Source organism: Nomascus leucogenys, chromosome 14, assembly GCF_006542625.1.
Source record: "Nomascus leucogenys isolate Asia chromosome 14, Asia_NLE_v1, whole genome shotgun sequence".
NCBI classification, from domain to species: Eukaryota; Metazoa; Chordata; class Mammalia; order Primates; family Hylobatidae; genus Nomascus; species Nomascus leucogenys.
This window is the reverse complement of record NC_044394.1, coordinates 29,468,764-29,490,013: the sequence shown is the minus strand read 5'-3', so window position 1 is coordinate 29,490,013 and position 21,250 is coordinate 29,468,764. Positions and strand designations below refer to the sequence as shown.

The 21,250-nt window shown below is 38.4% G+C and overlaps 1 protein-coding gene across 1 annotated transcript in view; it reads right to left on the bottom strand.

Annotated features, from left to right (window-relative positions):
• Window positions 1–1,478: 1,478 nt before the first annotated feature.
• LOC100594271 (RP2 activator of ARL3 GTPase) overlaps window positions 1,479–21,250 on the bottom strand; it is a 53,016-nt gene continuing 33,244 nt past the window's right edge. Inside the window, exons 4-5 of the mRNA XM_030828007.1 lie at window positions 5,555–5,640; window positions 1,479–3,798 (exon numbers count right to left, since the gene is read on the bottom strand). Of these exons, the coding sequence (XP_030683867.1) occupies window positions 3,715–3,798; window positions 5,555–5,640 (170 nt within the window). The 3' untranslated portion in view covers window positions 1,479–3,714. The remainder of the gene's footprint in view (window positions 3,799–5,554; window positions 5,641–21,250) is intronic.

Sequence of the window (21,250 nt, the reverse complement as noted above, 5' to 3'; positions counted from 1 at the left end):
TATAAATCTGAAAGTGTATCACTATTTTTGTTAAATATGGAAGAGAAAGATACCTAATCTTACTATCCATTCATAATAACATTCAAAATAAAATTCCTTTTAGCAAAGGAAGCATTATATTGGAAATTCCTTAGATTAAAATAGGTTTTCTACTTCCTTCGCATTGCTCCAGTGTCTTACACACACACACACACACACACACACACACACACACACACACAGCTCACAGCTCATATCTCATTAACATAAGATGTAGATTAGAGTATTTTACATTTAATATTTAAAAAATTACGTCAAGTTTTGGCACATGTATGAGTAAATGCATATTATAGAGTGCTCTTAGTGGTAAGTCATTTTATCAGTCCATTTCAGGTTGCTATAAAAGAATGTCTGAGACTGGGTAATTTATAAAGAAAAGAGTTTCTGGGCCGGGCGAGGTGGCTCACGCCTGTAATCCCAGCACTCTGGGAGGCCAAGGTGGGTGGATCACTGGAGGTCAGGAGTTCGAGACCAGTCTAGCCAACATGGCGAAACCCCATCTCTACTAAAAATTCAAAAATTAGCTGGGTGTGGTGGCATGTGCCTGTAATCTCAGCTACTTGGGAGGCTGAGGAAGAAGAATCGTTTGAACCTGGGAGGTGGAGGTTGCAGTGAGCTGAGATCACGCCACTGCACTCCAGCCTGGGCGACAGAAGGAGATTCCATCTCAAAAAAATAAATAAAGAAAAAACAAAAAGAGGTTCTGTAGGTTCTCTTAAAGAAAAGAGGTTCTTTATAAAGAAAAGAGGTTCTTTATAAAAAAAAAGGGGTTCTGTAGGCTGAGAGGTTCAAGGGCATGGCTCTGGCTTCTGGTGAAGGCTTTTGTGCTACATCACAACATTGTGGAGAAGGTTAATGGGGAAGTGGACATTAGCAAAGAGAAGGAAACCCTAAGGGCTTTATAACCCTGCTTTATAACAACTCACTCTCACGGGAGCTAATCCAGTCTCTCTAGAGACAGGGCCAAGCCATTCAGGAGGGATTGGGCTGCATAATTCAAACACCTCCCGCTAGGCCCCATCTCCCAACACTGCCACATTGGGGATCAAATTTCAACATGAGCTTTGGTGGGGACAAACAGACCATATCTAAACCATTGCAGTCATTTTCATTTTAACAACACTTATTACAAATCACATTTTATAAACACTAGATAAATTACATATAAAAGCTAGACATAAATATAACAAAGCAAAACAAAAACAGCAGTACTATTAATGCAAGAGAAATAAGCTAATATAATATTTAAACAATATAACTTAATAAAATTACCAGTTTTTCATTGTTAATAATTTTTCATAAATTCAAAAGCTATTCAGAAATGAAATACATTGTGATTACTATCAAAGGTTAGAATTATAGAAACAACCACCATAGCACTACTTATTTTTAAAAATCGTTTCAAACATTCAGAAGCCAAATGACTGTCCTTAAAGACAAATTAAATGGGTAAAAGGTCTTATCTAACTGAAGAATACAAAATTTTAAGCTTTGATTAATAGATAATAAGTGTAGTGGAAAATTTTAAATTAACATCTCCCTTATATGTTATATTCCTGAGTTGTTGCTCAAATATCATAAAGAACTCAGTTTATAGCTTTATATAACATAGCATTTTATTTTTGAAAAACAAAAAGTATTGTTATTATTTTAAATGTGAATAATGGTGTTTAATAATATTATCATGGCCGGGCGCGGTAGCTCACACTGTAATCCCAGCACTTAGGGAGGCCGAGGTGGACGGATCACCTGAGGTCAGGAGTTCGAGACCAGCCTGACCAACATGGAGAAACCCCATCTCAACTAAAAATACAAAAATTAGCCAGGCGTAGTGGCGCATGCCTGTATTCCCAGCTACTCAGGAGGCTGAGGCAGGAGAATCGCTTGAACCCAGGAGGTGGATGTTGTGGTGAGCCGAGATCACACCATTACACCCCAGCCTGGGCAATAAGAGTGAAACTCCATCTCAAAAATAATAATATAATCATAACAGGATGGAGTCCCTTTAATTTAGCTTAACTAAGGGAAAAACTAATGCCCTCTGACCACTATTTGCAAAGATCATTTGTAAATTGTGATCAAAATTATATTAAATCTGTCACCAACTTTTATTTGCGCCTTATGAAATCATATTGATTTTGTAGTATTGAATGCCCTTATAAAAGAATTGAAATGATGCAGTGCTAATGGTTAGCACAAGGCCACGCACAGGGTGAGCGCTCAATATTACTAATTAATTTAAAGTGAAAATCTTTTAATGTATTATTTCTGCACCTTAACATGCAATTCAATGTAGTAGTTATTAACCCCAAAATATCCAAAAACATTTTAAACATGAAAATACATTTTAGTAACAATCATAGGAATGTTTACAAGTGGTTATTTTCAATCTTAGTTTTATCAAAATAGAATTAAATTTCAGATTCCTTTTAAAAATAGGCCTATGAAAGCTGATTTCATAATAGCTGCTATATGTGATATGGATGGCAGATTCAGTGCCTTCTCACAAGTTCAACCTATTGACACCTCCTGAACCAATTACTTTAGATTACAAGATACCCCTTAAAACAGAGTTTCCCCTGAAGACTGAATCCGTGCATCTGAGGATTGGGTCCAAGAATGTGGATTTTTAAACAAGTAGCTCTCCTCTGCTTCCTGGTAAATTATTATGATCAGATAGATTTGGAAAACAGTGCTTTAAAGCAACCAAAATAATTTTATCATACTTGAACATTACTTGATATGAATGGCATATCTAATGAAAAATCAAATGTATCAAGCTTTTTAATAATCTGCATAGCTTATCATCATGCCTATTTCTGACCTAAAAGTCACAAGGTTTTGTTCTAATTCTCTTGATCGCCCACAAGAGCTAATAAAAGTTATCACCTTTTTAAAAACTGCTGGTGATTGGGTTTCTACAGTTTTAGCATTGCATATACCTTTTCCTATCAGGACGCAGAAGAGTCATATAGCAGTTGCATTAAAAAACTAAACAATGTGTAATTTATTCAAATAATCATACTACTTACGAAGTAGTCTTTAAATAGCTATACCAACATCTGTTAGTAGAGTTACTTGCCAAGCTGGTTATCAAATGCCTATTTCTTTAAAAAATTCAATTTACAAAGTATTATGTCAACTCCATGTACAAAATCTCATTTGCCATATAATGCAACTAGGAAGCAATTATATAACTGGATATGTGTACATAAAAATGTGCATAGGTTCATTCTAATTGATCGACTAGTAACAAATCCCTCTAAATTGAAAAAGGTAAAATAAGCAATGATATGGAGTCTCAAAAACAGTATCATGGAGCACTGAGGAAAGTTTAAATTATTAGAGATTTGAAAGAACATTTAAATAAGATTAAAATAATAAACTGTTAGCTACTTCTATTTTCTAATAAGAATATCATATGCAGAAAAACAAAACTACAAGCTTATTAAAATGGGTTAAATAGCTTTTACGCTGATTAAAACTACTTAATTTAAAATGAATTATTTTTGAACCTCAAGTAAATGATGTAATAGTCAACAATTTATTAAAAAATAAACTTTAACAGTTTTAGCATTAGTAAAAACCATTGCTAATACACAAGAGTATATTATCAAATTCTATATTCACAAGTTGGGAAAGGCTTAATACCAAGTCCTGGTTCCACATTGCACTTCATATTCCCATCTGTGTATTAGCAAATTTGTAGAAGCTGTCTACATCTCCAGATGCCGTCTCCTTGCTTTCAGATACAAACATCTATTTTAAATAGAAAATTAAAAAAAAAATAAGTACCAAGTACTTCAGAATGCCAAAGCCCATGTTCTCCACAGAACAAAGTCCCAAGCTAATTATTCAAAAGAAGTTCAAGTACACCATTTATAATGACAATATTTAATCTGTAGATTTTCTTTAGAATTCATGTAATACAGTTTGAATAGCTATCATGTAAATTAAGCTCTTTTGGAAGCACTTATATAATTAAGGTCTCTGCTTTCATAATACTTGAGTTGTATTTTATTACATCTGGACTTTCACAACACTCAATGTTATGGAAGCTACTGAGTTAGAGTCGCTTAAAAAAGTCTTTGTTTCTTCTGTTTTCTAATAATAATCTCAGTAGTCTAAGCAGCAAAACTTGAGATTATCCCTTTCAAAGCTGCTAAAGATATATTACTATTTTTTATTTTATTTATTTTTGAGACAGATCCTTGCTCTGTTGCCCAGGCTGGAGTGCAGTGGTGCAATCATGGCTCACTGCAGCCTAGACTTCTGGACTCAAGTGATTCTCCTGCCTCAGCCTCCCAAGTAGCTGGGACTACAGGTGTGCACCACCACGCCTAGCTAGTTTTTTTGTTTGTTTGTTTGTTTGTTTTACTTTTTGTAGAGTCTCACTATGTTGCCCAGACTGGTCTTGAACTCCTGGGCTCAAGCAGTCTTCCCGCTTCAGCCTCCCAAAGTGCTGGGATTACAGGTGTGAGCCACCACACCCAGCCTACTATTTTTAAATAAACTATCTGCTAAACATCAATGAAGCAATACTCAACAGAACCCTTCTAAAGTAGCTTTTACAAATGTCAGCAAGGAATTAGAGCAGATGTGGGTTCTATTCTAGCTTTATCGTAAACTAGCATATGATGCTGACAATTTAATAAACCTCTGTGGGCTCAGTAACTACACCTGTAAAATGAGAAAGCTGGATTAGATAATCTCTAAATCATTCAGCTCTAAAAGTCCAAATTATAACCATTTTATCTCTCAGTTTCCTTTTCTATTCAACCTGGTATTTTCCCTCTCCCTTAGTACTACTGTGATGATAAAATGAGATCAAAGATAAAGTACTTTAATTTTTGTAAATTCAAGGAATCATAAGCCAAATCAGATGATAAAACCAAAATGTCCTCCCAGGTATTTATCAAAAAGTAGTCAATTATAGATTTGCTAATGTAATCCTCTATGTTTGGTTTTAAATTTATTTATGTCTGAAATTCTTAGATACAGCAACTTCATCAATATATTTAGAAAATGCCTACATGTGATGATTTCTATGTATACCTGAAGTTCAATTTTTGGTGAAGCATTACTGAAGCAAGTAAAAATGAACCCTGGGCAACAGGATCGTCCATCTAAAGACTATAATCTTAGAAATAAAATATTTTCAACAAATCAGTATTTTTAAAAATGCAATGACTTGAAAAGACATTTGATGAGACTTTTTACCTTAGAAACTTATATACTATAGAAGGTTTTTAATAAATAGATTCTTATTTTGTAATTATTTTAAACAATTAAAGTTTTAGTTTGGCAAGAGAAAAATCACAGCTTAGTTCCCAATTATTTATCAAAGGTTCTAAAAATCACGATCTGCTTTAAAAACACACACACACACACACACACGCACACACACAACAAAAATTCCAAGCAACATTAGGGACAAAAGTATAAAAGTATTATTTGACTGTAAGGAAAAGGAGATGAAAAGTTAGATTGAAATACAGTCAATAAAATCTTGTACCTTGGTCCCATTGAATATCTCATTTACAATAAGTTGACATCCTTCTACAGCACCATCTCCATTAAACTCCAAGGCAGTAACAGGACCTATAAGCAAACCCAAGAAACGTTTTCTTAACACAAATACAAGTATATTCTAAATTTAATCTTTTTATTCTTCCCTGAAGAATCTCCAGCATCTTCTTTGAGGGTGAATGAGAAGGAAGAGGAAAGCAGACAGATGGGGCATATCACCTCAGCTGCTTCTTCCTACGCTAATCATAAAACAAATTAACACAGTCTCATAACAAGTAGCTTCAGTACTATTATAGGACTAGTGTCACATTTTTAAAGTGTTGTAAATAGTCTGGCTTTTCTGGTTCTCATTCTTCTATAAAAGCCACAGAAATTCTACTCATTTAGGAGTATAAAAATAGTTGATAAAATAGCAAATAAGATCAAAAGCAATCCAAGTCAACATAAGTAGGTTTTGCCAGGCAGCCAGCCTTGCTTCCAACTCTCCTACTTACCAGCCAAGTTCTAGGCCACCAATAATGAAGCTAAGCCAAATAGGAATTGAGGCCAGGCACCAAAAGTGATGACCATCTGAAAGTATTTTCCTTGAGTGTGTCTTAAAGCTATATTCTAGAAACATAGACAAAGTTTTTATTTTTTAATCCCTTTAATAGAATATTTGTGCCTCCTTTCTCATACATTAATTTGAAAACATTAAAAACCTCCTACAGTGATGGAAAAGTCTTGATCTCCAGGAAATTACAAATGTATTGAAAGAAGACATAAACCCATTAAGCAAATACAAACCAACATAGAATAATGAAGTACTAAGTAATGAAATACTAGAGTGAATGAATATGAAACACTAAATTGAATGTAACCATGTGCTGCAGTACAAGGTACAAGAATGAGAAAGAAAAGGTTACACTACATTGGGCATCAAGATAACTGAAGGCTTGTGATTTTTTTTTCTTGGAGGCTTGTGATATAATACAGAAAACAAATACAGAAAAGGCAGGATATAGTGGTCCCTAGGTATCTGCATAGGATTGGTTGCTCAAATCCCTTATATATTAATAAAATGGTATAGTATTTGCATATAACTTATGCACATCCTCCTGTATAATTTATTAAAAATGTATTTAAAATTTTTTTAGAGATAGAATCTCACGGCTGGGCACAGTGGTTCATGCTTGTAATTCTAGCATTTTGGGAGGCCGAGGCAGGAAGATCACAAGCCCTGGAGTTCAAGACCAGCCTAGAAAACAAAGCAAGACCCCGTCTCTACAAAAAATTAAAAAATTAGCTGGGTGCAGGGTCACAGGCCTGTAGTTGCAGCTACTCCAGGGACTGAGATAGAAAGATCACTTGAGCCCAGGAGTTTCAGGTTACAGCAACCCATGATCAAGCCACTGCACTCTAACCTGGACAACAAAGCGAGACCATGTCTCAAAAAAAAAAAAAAAAAATAGATATGGGGTCTATGTTGCTCAGTCTGGTCTCAAACTCTTGGCTTCAAGCAATCCTCTTGCCTTCACCCCTGGCCAGGAGTTCAAAAACATATTGTAATAAAACATCTAACCTTACAAAAGAAAAGCTTAAAATCTTAAATTTTTATTTAGAAATATCAATGTAAACTCATGATCTTTTCCTTTTTAAAAATACATAGTTTCTAGCTATGTCCACTGAAAAAGCTTAAAAGAAATGACAACCCAGTAATACACAGCACCTAACATGTATTTCTAAATATCATTCTAAATATCATTCCCCACTAAAAATAACTAAGTAATCTTAGAAAAATAGATGATTCCATGTCTGCGGCAAGAAATGGATTAAGATCAACGTGGAATATTTTCTTTAGCCAAAAAGTAATGAAGCTATCAAAGGTCAGTGGGGTTCTATCAAAAGGAGACAGAAGCCAGCCTGAAGGGGCTCCCAATGGCCAAAGATGAGACATGGTGAAACAGAAGGGATAATGACTCTGATTTATTAAAATGTACTAAATATATAAAAAGTCATGAGTTCATAATGATACTTAGAGAGATCCTCCTTACTACCAGATGTTTTTAAGGAAAATAAAAAAAGAAGAGAGAAACAAAATTCATTGTATACCAATGGAGGTTGCTAGGGCACCAATTCACTACTCTGAAAATTGATGTTTTATTTTTCTCTTTATTTATTCTGCTTTTTTGACATGAAGCATATTTCAAGTTAACCAAACAGCTCTGGCATACAAGGAGTTCTGTTAACATCTGTTAATAAATGCAGAGGTAGTGACAAGATTAAAAAGTAAGTTTGCCAAAAAAAAAAAAAGAAAGAAAGAAAATACAGAAAACAGTCATTTTGCAACGCCTATTAAAACAATTGGTTCAGGCAACAATCATCAATGGTTTTAGCATCCCACAGAGAAGACTGCAGGAAACTCTACAATAAAAAGATAAGGTTGTCACCGTGTAAACCCAACCATTAAAACTTAGTATCCCTAAAAGTACAACAATCAAACATTATGTGCCTTCTCAATTAATGCAACAGGAAACGGTACCATCTATGTATTCCTGTCAAAAAAAAAATAAAAATAAAAATAAAAAAAGAACTAAACCTGAACATAAACAAGGCTTTGATCTAACTTCTAGTCTACAAGAAATATGGAGGAACAAATTAAACAACCTCATGAATACTATAACATAATTGACCAAGCTTCTTTCCCAAGACAAAGGCAAGAAAAAAGAAGTAAAGGGGCAGCACCTGTTTTTGATTAAGAGTGATATAAGATTAAAAAACAAATACAGTAAGTGGGTCTATTTTAGATCTGGATCAAATTAACTGTAAAAACACAAAGAATTATTTTAGTAAGCAGGTAAATTTGCATATGGACTGAATATTAGAGGATATTAAGGAATTATTGTTAATTCTGTTAAATGTGATAATGCACTGTAGTTACTTAAGAAAACATTTTTAATTTTAAGATAATGAAATATTTAGGGATGAAATGACAGGATGAATCAATTTGATTAAAATGTTTTAGCAAACAATGAGATTTTTATTTAAGTATGGCAAGAAGTTGATGAAACTGGGTGATGGGTACACATGGGGGTCATTGTACTCTCTACATTTAGTGCATTTGGAAATTTGCAAAATGAGTTTAAAAAGTACTTTAAACCTAATAAATACTGAACTAAAAAGAAAAAGTTGATAATAAATGTAGGGTTTCCAGTTTTGCAAGGTAGAAAGTTTGAATTAATGTAGAATATAGTTTCATCACTACAAGGAAATACAGTGTGTCTGTGTATTTAAGTTAGACATTTATTATTAAAAGTTCCAGTCCTTCTATAAAGAACATGTAATCTAGAATTCAGAAATACAATCTTGGTAGAATTACTCAGGTATATAACTTGATTGATATTCTTTGACTAGAATATGATAAACTTCCAATAAATGACCTAATAATTTTCCAACAAAAGAGTGGACAAATGCATTTGTTTTAACATGTGTGGATAATCTTAAATTTAAAAAGACTACAACGTTTGTCTTATATGCTTGACATAGATTTGCAACTCAGTAGTATATGGTATTCCTAGAACGCAGCTGAAGACCTGGTATGTAGAGGAAATATGAGGGGTGGTGCTAGAAGACAGACATCTGTGGAATGATTCACATCCTCTCAAATTAGAAGGATGGAGGCCTGCTTCATTAAGAAGCTCAGGGTCAGGTGGGGGTGGGGAAAACACTTAACAACATGGGGAACCGTCAGGGGAATCTCCTTATTTCTGTTTTGCATATGAAGACTCCTACAGCAGCCAGGTGAGGCTCTCTAGTTTAATAAAAATCATGGGAAGAGTCTGAAGACTCTTCATAAGTGTTAATAGGGATTTTTATCAGTTTATTTTGGTTGCAGTTTCCAATTTTTGAAAATGTTTAGGTAATCTTTTCCACCTTCCCAAATCCTAATTCTTTAGATTCATTAGTGTTGAACCAATACTTTCTCATGTCTCAATTCTTTGTTTATGCATTCTTTTCATATGTATTAAACAAACAAAAACCCTTAAAAAAACTACAATGTTGACAATGCACTTGCTAAGCCCTACTAAATTTTTTTAAAACTACAATGTTGACAACACACTTGTTAAACCCTGGTATTTGTCCCTCTATCTAATGATGATGCCAATTACTGTGATTATTTCTAACTGAACTATGAGGTCAACAAGGATTACTGGTCATGTTTTTAGTGTTTTAATATGAACATCTTATTCAGAGAGTTCATGGTAGCTTTAGATCTAAATATTTCAGCTGCCATGAAAAATTGTGAGACTCTGAAGCAGACAAGATTTCTGGATGTCTTATCTAGTGAACCCTTCTGAGTTACCTAACACAACCTTGGAACAAGCCACTATGTCTCAATTAGATTACTGCAACAGCCTCCTAGCTGTTCTCTCTGCTTCCCCATTAAAGCAACAAGTGACAGGATTTACACTTTAAAAGGACCATGACATTCCTCTGCTCTAAAACTGCCTATAAAGTATGATCTATATTTTTATTTTTAATTGCTCTAAAAATAAGTGACAGTTCAGGCCAGGCACAGTGGCTCACTCCTGTATTCCTAGCACTTTGGGAGGCTGAGGCAGGCAGATTGCTTTAGCCCAGGAGTTCAAGACCAGCCTAGGCAACATGGCAAAGCCCCATCTCTACAAAAAGATAACAAAAATTAGCCAGGCGTAGTAGCCCATGTCTGTAGTCCCAGCTATTCGGGAGACTGAGGTAGAAGAATCACCTGAGCTCTGGAGGTCGAGGCTGCAGTGAGCCGAGATCAAGCCACTGCGCTCCAGCCTGGGCATCAAAGTGAGATCCTGTCTCAAAAACAAACACACAAACAAACAAAAAAAACCAGACAGTTCAAAGCAATAACATTAACAATGTATTAGGTGTTTATAGTATATACAACAGTAATATATGACAATAATGACACAGGGATGAGAAGGAAGAATTAAGAATATAATGTTATCAGGTCCTTAGATGACAGGTGAAGTTGTGTAATAGAAGGTAGACTCAAATTATTTAAAAATATTTGCTGTAAAACCCAACATAACCATTAAATAAGTTTTTGAAGAAGGGGTATAAATATAAGTCAATAGACGAGATTAAGTGGAATTATAAAATTGCTAAAAAGAAAAAGAAGTAGTAAGAAAAAAAAGAACAAATGGAACAAATCAGCTAGCAAAATGAAAGATTTTGATCCAACTGTATCAATAATCCCTTTCAATGTGAATGGTCTAAATACAGCAGTTAAAAGAGACTGGACTGAAAAGCAAAAACCAACTACATGCTGTCTACAAAACACTCACTTTAAATATACAGCCTTGATAAGCTACAAGAAGAGAGATAAATCTTTACAATAAAACACTAACCAAATGAAAGCTAGAGTAGCTGCATTAATTTGAGATGAAGTAGATTTCAGAGCAAGGAAAATTATCAGAGATGAAGAAAGACATCACAGTCAGACATGGTGGCTTGTGCCTGTAATCCCAGCTACTCAGGAGGCTGAGGTGGGAGGATTACTTGAGCCCCAGGAGTTCGAGGCTGCAGTGAGCTATGACTGCACCACTGTACCCCAGACTGGCTGACAGAGCAAGAACCCCTCTCTTAAAAAAAATGAGGGACATCACATAATGATGAAGGATTCTCCAAGAAGATATAACAATCCTAAATGTGTATGTACATAATAACAGAGCTTCAAAATACATGAGACAAAACCTGACAGGATCTGAAAAGAGAAACAGACAAATCCACAATTACAGTTGGAGACTTCAACACTCCTCTCTCATTGATTTATGGAACAAGTAGGCAGAAAATCAGCAAGGATACAGATAACCTGAATAGCACTATCAACCAACTTGACCTAGTGGACATTTATAGAAAATTCAACCAAGCAACAGTAGATTACACATTCTTCTCAGATGCACATAGAATATTCACCAAGATAAGCCATATTCTGTGCCATAAAATACATTTTAACATAGAAAACAGAAATCATACAAATGTGTATTTTTGGACCATAACAGGATTTAGATATCAATAATAGAAATATACCTGGGCAATCCCCAAATGTTTGGAAATTAAACAATTATACTTCTAAATAATCCGTGGATCAGGTGAGGTCTCAAGGGAAACTAAAAAATATTTTTAACTAAATCAGGGGTCAACATACTTTTTCTGTAAAGGGCCAGACAGGAAATATTTCAGGCTTTGTGCACCATAATGTAATAGATAAAAGAATGAGTGGCCGGGTGTGGTGGCTCACGCCTGTAATCCCAGCACTTTGGGAGGCTGAGGCGGGCAGATCACCTGATGTCAGGAGTTTGAGACTAGCCTGGCCAACATGGTGAAACCCCATCTCTACTGAAAATACAAAAATTAGCCGGGCGTGGTGGCGGGCACCTGTAATCCCAGCTACTCTGGAGGCTGAGGCAGGAGAATCGCTTGAACCCGGGAGGCAGAGGTTGCAGTGTGCCACTGCACTCCAGCCTGGGTGACGAGAGCAAAACTCCATCTCAAAAAAAAAAAAAAAAAAAAAAAAGGAATGAGCGTGGCTGTGCTCCAATAAGACTTCATTTATTAAAGCAGGCAGTGGGCCATAATTTGCCAAACTCTGAATTACATAAAAATGAAACTACAACATATCAAAATTTGTGAGATGCAGCTAAAGCAGTACTTAAAGGAAAAATTGTAACATTAAATAACAGATATAGTCAATCCTCGTTATATGCAGATCCCTTCATTTCAAATTCACCTACTTGCTAAAATTCATTTGTAACTCCCCAAATCAATGCTTGCAGTGCTTTCATGGTTGTTTGTGGACATGCACAGTGGCAGAAAATTAGAATTGCCTGATGTGCATGCTCCCAGCTGAGGTTGAACAAGGTGACACTCTGCTTTTTGTTTCAGCTATTGTACTATAAGAAAGTGTCCTTTGTGAGGTCTAGGTAGTGCCGTATTTTTCACATTTTTGTGCTTTTTGTTGGTGATTTTGCCTGTTTAAAATATCCCCTAGGCCAGGCACAGTGGCTCATGCCTGTAATCCCAGCACTTTGGGAGGCTGAGGAGGGAGGATTGCTTGAGGCCAGAAGTTCAAGATCAGCCTGGGTAACATGGCAAGACCCCAACTCTACAACATTGTTTAAAAAAATAGCTGGGGGCTGGACATGGTGGCTCATGCCTATAATCCCAGCACTTTGGGAGGCCAAGTTGGGTGGATCACCTGAGCCCAGGAGTTCAAGACCAGCCTGGGCAACAAAGCAAGACCCTGTCTCTTTTATGTTTAAAAAAAATAGCTGGGCATGGTGGAGTGCACCTGTAGTCCTAGCTCCTTGGGAGTCTGAGGTGGGAGGATCACCTGAGCCCATGAGTTTGAGGTTACAGTGAGCTATGGTCATACCACTGCACTTTAGCCTGGGTGACAGAGCAAGACCCTGTCTCCAAAAAAATAAAACAGCCCCCAAACACAGTGCTGAAGTGCTGTCTAATGGCTCCTAAACTGAGGAAGGTTGTGATGTGCCTCATGAGAAAATGTGTTAGATAAGCTTTGCTCCAGCATCAGTTCTAGTGCTGTTGGCTGTGAGTTCAATGTTAATGAATCAATAGTATATGCTAAATAAGGTATCTTTAAACAGAAACACACGTTAAACAAAGTTATGTATTGCACCAGGCGCGGTGGCTCAAGCCTGTAATCCCAGCACTTTGGGAGGCCGAGGCAGGCGGATCACCTGAGGTCAGGAGTTTGAGACCAGCCTGACCAACATGGAGAAACCCCGTCTCTACTAAAAATACAAAATTAGCCGGGCGTGGTGGCACATGCCTGTAATCTAAGCTACTCAGGAGGCTGAGGCAGGAGGATCACCTGAACCCAGGAGGGGGGGTTGCGGTGAGCCAAAATCACACCATTGCACTCCAGCCTGGGGAACAAGAGCAAAACTCTGCCTCAAAAAAAAAAAAAGTATGTATAAAAACCTACAACTGACGGCTGGGCATGGTAGCTCATGCCTGTAATCCCAGCACTTTGGGAGGCCAAGGCGGGTGGATCACCGAGACCAGCCTGACCAACATGGAGAAACCCCGTCTTCATTAAAAATACAAAATTAGCTGGGCGTGATGGCGCGCCTGTAATCCCAGCTACTTGCGTGGCTGAGGCAGGAGAATCACTTGAACCTGGGAGGCAGAGGTTGCGGTGAGCCGAAATCGAGCCATCGCAGTCCAGCCTGGGCAACAAAGAGCGAAACTCTGTCTTAAAAAAAAAGGAAAGGTCTTGAACTCCTGATCTCGTGATCCACCCTCCTCATCCTCCCAAAGTGCTGGGATTACAGGTGTGAACCACTGCGCCCGGCCCTCAAGCAACTGATTTTCCTTTTTTAAATTTTTTAAATTAATTAATTAATTAATTATTATTATACTTTAAGTTTTAGGGTACATGTGCACAATGTGCAGGTTTGTTACATATGTATCTATGTGCCATGTTGGTGTGCTGCACCCATAAAAAATAAATAAATAAAAAATCAAAAAAAAAAAGGAAAGGAAAACCTACAACTGACATAATTCCTTTTAAAATTTTAATTTAATTTAATTTTTTTTAAGAGATGGGGGTCTCACTTTGTTGTTCAGGCTGGTCTTGAACTCTTGGCTTCAAGCAATCTTCCTGTCTTGGCCTCCCAAATTGCTGGGATTACAGGCATAAGCAACTGTGCCTAAACCTGACATCATTGTTTTTGTTGTTTTGAGACAGGATCTCCTTGGGTCACTCCCCCACAGGCTGGAGTGCAGTGATGTGATCTCAGCTAACTGCAACCTCTGCCTCCCAGGCTCAAGTGATCCTTCCACCTCAGTCTCCCAAGTAGCTGGAACTACAGGCACGCACTATCACACACCCAACTAATTTTTGTATTTTTTTGTAGAGATGAGGCTTTGCCTTGTTGCCCACGCTGGTCTCAAACTCCTGGGCTCAAGTGATCCACCTGCCTCAGCCTCCCTAAGTGCTGGGACTACAGGCATGAGCCACTGCACCTGGCCACTGACATTATTCTTTTTTTTTTCTTTTTTTTTTTTTTGAGACGGAGTATCGCCCTGTCTCCTAGGCTGGAGTGCAGTGGCGTGATGTTGGCTCACTACAACCTCCACCTCCCGGGCTCAAGCGATTCTTCCTGCCTCAGACTCCCGAGTAGCTGGGATTACAGGCAAGTGCCACCACGCCCGGCTAATTTTTTGTATTTTTAGTAGAGACAGGGTTTCACCATGTTGGCCAGGCTGGTCTCGAACTCCTGGCCTCAAGTGATCCACCCACCTTGGCCTCCCAAAGTGCTGGGATTACAGGTGTGAGCCACCGCGCCCGGCCTACATCGTTCCTAAAGGTGAGACTGAATACTTGCAGAATACTGATGGAGGGCATCTTTGCTTTGCTCCTGAGATCAGCCTTCAGAGTAGCTGGGGCTACAGGCGCATGACACCAAGCTCAGCTCATTTTTTTTCTTTTTGTAGAGACAAAGTCTTATTATGTTGCCTAGGCTGGTTTCGAACTCCTGGGCTCAAGCAATCCTCCTGCCTTGGCCTCCCAAAGTGTTGGGATTACAGGCATGAGCCACCATGCCTGGCCTATTTTGACAACTTTCCTGTGAATCTAAAATTGTTTCAAAATTAAAAGTTGATTTAAAAAACACAATGAGATACCATGACACACCTATTGGAAAACTGACAATACCAAATGCTAGCAAACTACCCAAGTGATTTGAAAAGTTATGTACACTCAAAAACCTATATACAATGCAGGTCCCTCAAAAAACTAAAAATAGAACTACAACATGATCCAGCAATTCCACAACTGGGTACAGATCCAAAAGCAAGGAAATCAGTATGTCAAAGAGATATTTGCACTCGTGATCACTGCAGCACTATTCATAATTGTCAAAATATGAAATCGGCCTAATTGCCCATCAACAGATAAATGGATAAAGAAAATGTGTTACACTTATACAATGGAATATTATTCAGCCATAAAAGGAATGAAATCCTGTCATTTGCAGCAACATGGATGGAACTAGGGACCACTAGGTTAAGTGAAATAAGCCAAGCACAGAAAGACAAATATCACATGCTCTCGCTCATATGTGGGGGCTAAAAAAAGTGGATCTCATGAAGATAGAGTAGATTGGTGGTTATCAGAGGCTGGAAAAGGGGACGGTGGGGTGGGGGGGAATGTGGAGAAAAAAAGAGAATGTAAATGTATTACCACTGAACTGTATACTTAAAAATGGTAAAGATGGCAAATTATGTATGTATATTTTACATCAATAAAAAAACTTACACACAAATGTTTATAGTGGCTTTATTCATAATTGGCAAAACTGGAAACAAGCAGGATGTCCAACAATTGAATGGAAAAACAAACTGGTACATCAATACAAGGAATACTATTCAGCAATAAAAAGGAACAAGTTGGCTGGGAGCAGTGGCTCACGCCCGTAATCCCAGCACTTTGGGAGGCCAAGGTGGGCGGATCGCCTGAGGTCGGGAGTTTGAGACCAGCCTAGCCAGCATGGTGAAACCCCATCTCTACTAAAAATACAAAAATTAGTTGGGCATGGTGGCAGGCACCTGTAATCCCAGCTACTCAGGAAGCTGAGGCAGGAGAATCGCTTGAACCCAGGAGGTGGAGGTTGCAGTGAGCCAAGATCGTGCCATTGCACTCCAGCCTGGGCAACAGAGTGAGACTCCTTGTCAAAAAAAAAAAGACAAAAGAAAAAAAGAAGGAGCAAGTTATTGAGTCACCTAGCAAGAAGACTGAATCACAAGTGCATTTTAATAAATGAAGCCAGACTCAAAAGGCTACATGTTGTCTGATTCCATTTATGGTACACTCTGGAAAAGACAAAATCATAAGGACAGGAGACTTATCAGTTGCCAGGAGTTGTGGTTGACTGACTAAAGGGGCCACACAAGGGAAATTTTTAGGGAGAACTGTTTTCCATGGTACTGGGGCGATAAATGGGGTGGTGGACTTTATGCACTCATAAAACTCATGCCAACTGAATGTTACTGCATGCAAATTTAAAAAAATTAACCAAGATGTCACGGTATCCAAGGATGGAATGCAGCTGGTGACAAATGAATCTAACAGTATTATAAATGTGTGCAAATACTTCAATGAAGGGGATAAGGGAAAAAGGAGCTGACCTCAGGACTTTGGAAAACTGTTTTGAGTGGCTACTGTAAGGCTAAAGACAAGACTGTACAATACCAACTGCACTCTAGTTGGTAAATAAGTTTCTCACAGGGGTATGGGTTAGTAATTCTAAAACTGTATTATATTTATACTAGGGTTAAACAAATAAGTGAATAAAATGTACATAATGGAAGCCAGGTTTCTCACCTTCAGAGTAAGATGTCACAAAAAAGCAAGGGAAGGGATGCTAGAATGAACCCTGTGGTGCTGGATTAGGGTCAGAGGTATTTTAATAGATGGATACAGGATTATAGATGTGTGTGTATATACAGGTTAATAGTCATACATGTATTTTTTACCTTTGTTGAAAGGGCCTAGAACCAGTGGTACCCCATTAGTAAAGGGCACACCTAGCATCCAGATCTTGGTTTCTAACTATCATTCTAGAATAAAAGAAACCAGGGTTCCTTGGAGAAATGGTTGATACTAGTTCTGGAGCAAGGAAAAATACAGGATGAGCCTGGAGCATCTTGTAGGGCCAGAAAGTAAGGAAGTGTTCAAAATTCAAAAGGATGGGACATGTCAAAGGGACAAAAAAGCCACCCTAAAGGAGCTCCAGATGGTTAAAACCAGAACAATTTGATAGTATTGGATTATAACTTAAAAGAATAAAATACACACCCATGAGAAATAAATGACTGAATAAATGGAGAGAAGGGACAAATCTTTTTTTTTTTTTTTTTTTTTTTTTTGAGACAGAGTCTCACTCTGTCACCCAGGCTGGACTGCGGTGGCAATCTTGGCTCACTGCAATCTCCGCCTCCCAGGTTCAAGTGATTCTCCTGCCTCAGCCTTCCGAGTAGCTGGGACTACAGGCATGCGCCACCACGTCCAGCTAATTTATGTATTTTTAGTAGAGATGGGGTTTCACCATGTTGGCCAGGATGGTCTCGATCTCTTGACCTCGTGATCCGCCCGCCTCAGCCTCCCAAAGTGCTGGGATTATAGGCGTGAGCCACCACACCCAGCCAGGACAAATGTTTCTTACAGAATTCCAAATAATGTATGTGGATATTCCTGTGTCCCCATGGTAGAGCTTAATTCTCCTCTCCTTGACTGTGTGTTGATCTTAGTGACTCATTTTCAAAGAACGGAGTATGGAAAGGGAAACATGGAAACTTTACAGCACAGAAATCTGGCAGATACCACCTCATATTGACATCATGTGCTCTGTGATGTCGTGATGAGAAGGGCACTTCCTCCTCCTAAAAACCCATAACCCTAGTCTAACCAGAGGAAAATGTCAGATAAACATAAATTGAGGAACATTCTACAAAATAATTGACCACTACTATTCAAAAGTTTCAAGATTATGAGAAACAAGGAAGACTGAAGAAATGTCACATCTGTCACAGGAAATTAAGGAGACATGGCAACAAAAAGCAATGTGGGATCTTGGATTGAATTCTGGAACTGAAAAAGGACATAAGTTGAAAAACTGGTAAAATTTGAATACAGTCTGTAGTTTTAAGTTAGCATTTTACCAATGTAAATTTCTTAGCTTTGACAAATGTACTATGGTTATGTTAACATTTAGGGAAGCTGGGTAAGGGATATACAGAAACTTTCTGTACTATCTTTGCAATTTTTCTGTAAACCTAAAATCATTCCAATATAAGAAGTTTATTTTAAAAAAAGCCCACAAATGTCCAGCAGCATCTCATCTCACTCAGACTATTATAGAAGCCAAAGTCTCTACAGTGGCCTACAAGGCCCGTCATTATCTGACTCTCTACTTCTCAGGCCTCATCTACTATGTTTGTTGAATAATTGAATGAATTACTCCCTAAAACAAAAGAACCCAAGTCTGACTAATCTGGAGAACTATCAAAAAAGGAACATTCCAGGGCTACATCTCAAAGATTTCTGAATCAGGCTTTCTGGGGTGGGAGTAGAAAATTTGTTTATTGGCTGGGCTTGGTGGCTTATGCCTGTAATCTCAGCACTTGAGGAGGCTGAGGCAGACGGATCACATGAGCCCAGGAGTTTGAGACTAGCCTGGACAACATGGCAAAATGCCGTCTCTACAAAAAATACAAAAATTAGCTGGGTATGGTGGCGCACGCCTGTAGTCCCAGCTACCTGGGAGGCTGAGGTGAATGGATCACTTGAGCCCAGGAGTCAGAGGTGGGAGGATTGCTTGAGCCCCGGAGACAGAGGTTGCAGTGAGCCGAGATTGCACCACTGCATTGTATTCTGGGCAACAGAGTGAGACCCTGTCAGAAAGAAAGAAAGAAAGAAAAGAAAGAAAGAAAAAGAAAGGAAAGGAAAGGAAAGGAAGAAAGAAAGAAAAAGAGAGAGAGAGAAAGAAGGAAGGAAGGAAAGAAAGAAAGAAGAGAGAGAGAGAGAGAAAAGAAAGAAAAGAAAGATAGAAAATTTGTTTATGTATTCATGTATTTGAGACAAGGTCTCGCTCTGCTGCCCAAGCTCGAGTGCAGTGGCGTGATCATGGGTCACTGCAGCCTCAACCTCCCTGGGCTCAGGTGATCCTCCCACCTCAGCCTCCAAGTAGCTGGGACTACAGGTGCACACCGTCACACCCAGCTAATTTTTGTAGAGACAGGGTTTTGCCATGTTGCCCAGGCTGGTCTTGAACTCCTAGGCTCAAGCGATCCACCTGCCTCAGCCTCCCAAAATGCTGGAATTACAGGTGTGAGCCACCGTGCCTGGCTGAAAATTTACATTTTTAAAAGCACCCTGGATGGTTCTGAGGATTAGTCAGATTTGGAGATCCTCATGATGGAAAACAATGAATTCTCTTATTAAGCAGTCAAATAGCTTTATTAAATATTAAAAATAAATGTGACTATTGCAACTAAAGAGGAAAATTGAGAGACTCTGAGGTGCGAACTATTTAAGATACATGTGAATTCTCAAAAAAAATAAATAAATAAGACCACCCTTAGTTCAGTACAGTGATTCTCAACTGGGAGCAATTTTGCCTCCCTCCCACACCCATGGGGACATCTGGAAACATTTTGGTTGCCACAACTGGGTGATGTTTTATTGGCATCTAATGGGTAGAGGCCAGAGATGCTGCCAAACATCTTGTAAGGTATAGGACAGCCTCTCATAACAAAGAATTGTCTGGCCTAAAATGTCTGTAGTGCCACAGTTGAGAAACCCTGCCTTAGAATGACTGATGGCCACTTTTAGATAAGGGCCCAGTCCATCCATCTCCTGCTAGAATATCTTCACTGCCAGCCTACTCACTATTCCACAAGCATCAACGCACTGCTGAGCAGCTTAAAAGTTTTCCCCAACTTTTAATTTTGAAAATTTCTATACATTATAGAAGAGTTGAAAGAATATAAATATGCATTTGCCCTTCACCTACACCGACCAAAAGTTAACATTTGTCCCCATTTGCTTTATTACAAAATAAACACCATCTATCTGCACATATATGCTTTGTTTTGCTGAGTCATTTGAAAGTAGCAGACATAAGAACACTTCAGCATGTATCTCCTGCATAACCACACCACCATTATCATACCAAAGGATCAATGATAATTCTATCTCATCTTCAAACTTCCCCACTTGTCCCAAAAATGCTTTTTACAGCTCACTCCAACCCAACCTAAGATCCAATCAAGGTTCACTCACTGTATTTAGTTTAGTCTCTTAATCCAGAATAATTCCCCCATATTTTTTGTTTTCCATTATACTGTCTGAAGAGACCTAGCCAGTTGTCTTGTAGAATGTCTTCTATTTTCGATTTTCTTATTTCCTTATGGTGTCATTTAACATATTTCTTTTCTTCCTACAAACTAGAAGTTAAGTCTTGGCTCAATTAGATTCAGGTTACTTTGGCAAGAACACTGTACACGTTAGGCTGTCCATCAATGATGCTGTTTGATCACTGGGTTAATATGGTGATCACCAAATCTGTGCTGTAAAGGTACACTTCCCCTTTGAATCAGGATGTATAAATATCCTCTTGGGTTGTTTTTTTTTTTTTTGAGACGGAGTCTCACTCTGTCGCCCAGGCTGGAGTGCAGTGGCGCGATCTCAGCTCACTGCAAGCTCCACCTCCCGGGTTCACGCCATTCTCCTGCCTCAGCCTCCTGAGTAGCTGGGACTACAGGCGCCCGCCACCACGCCTGGCTAATTTTTTGTATTTTTAGTAGAGATGGGGTTTCACCGTGTTAGCCAGGATGGTCTTGATCTCCTGACCTCGTGATCCGCCCACCTCGGCCTCCTAAAGTGTTGGGATTACAGGCATGAGCCACCGTGCCCGGCCATTTTTTTTGAGACAGAGTCTTGCTCTTTCGCCCAGGCTGGAGTGCAGTGGCGCAATCTCGGCTCACTGCAACCTCCACCTCCCAGGTTCAAGCAATTACCTGCCTCAGCCTCCCTAGTAGCTGTGAGTGATTACAGGCGTCCACCATCATACCCGGCTAATTTTTGTATTTTTAGTAGAGACAGGGTTTCACCATGTTG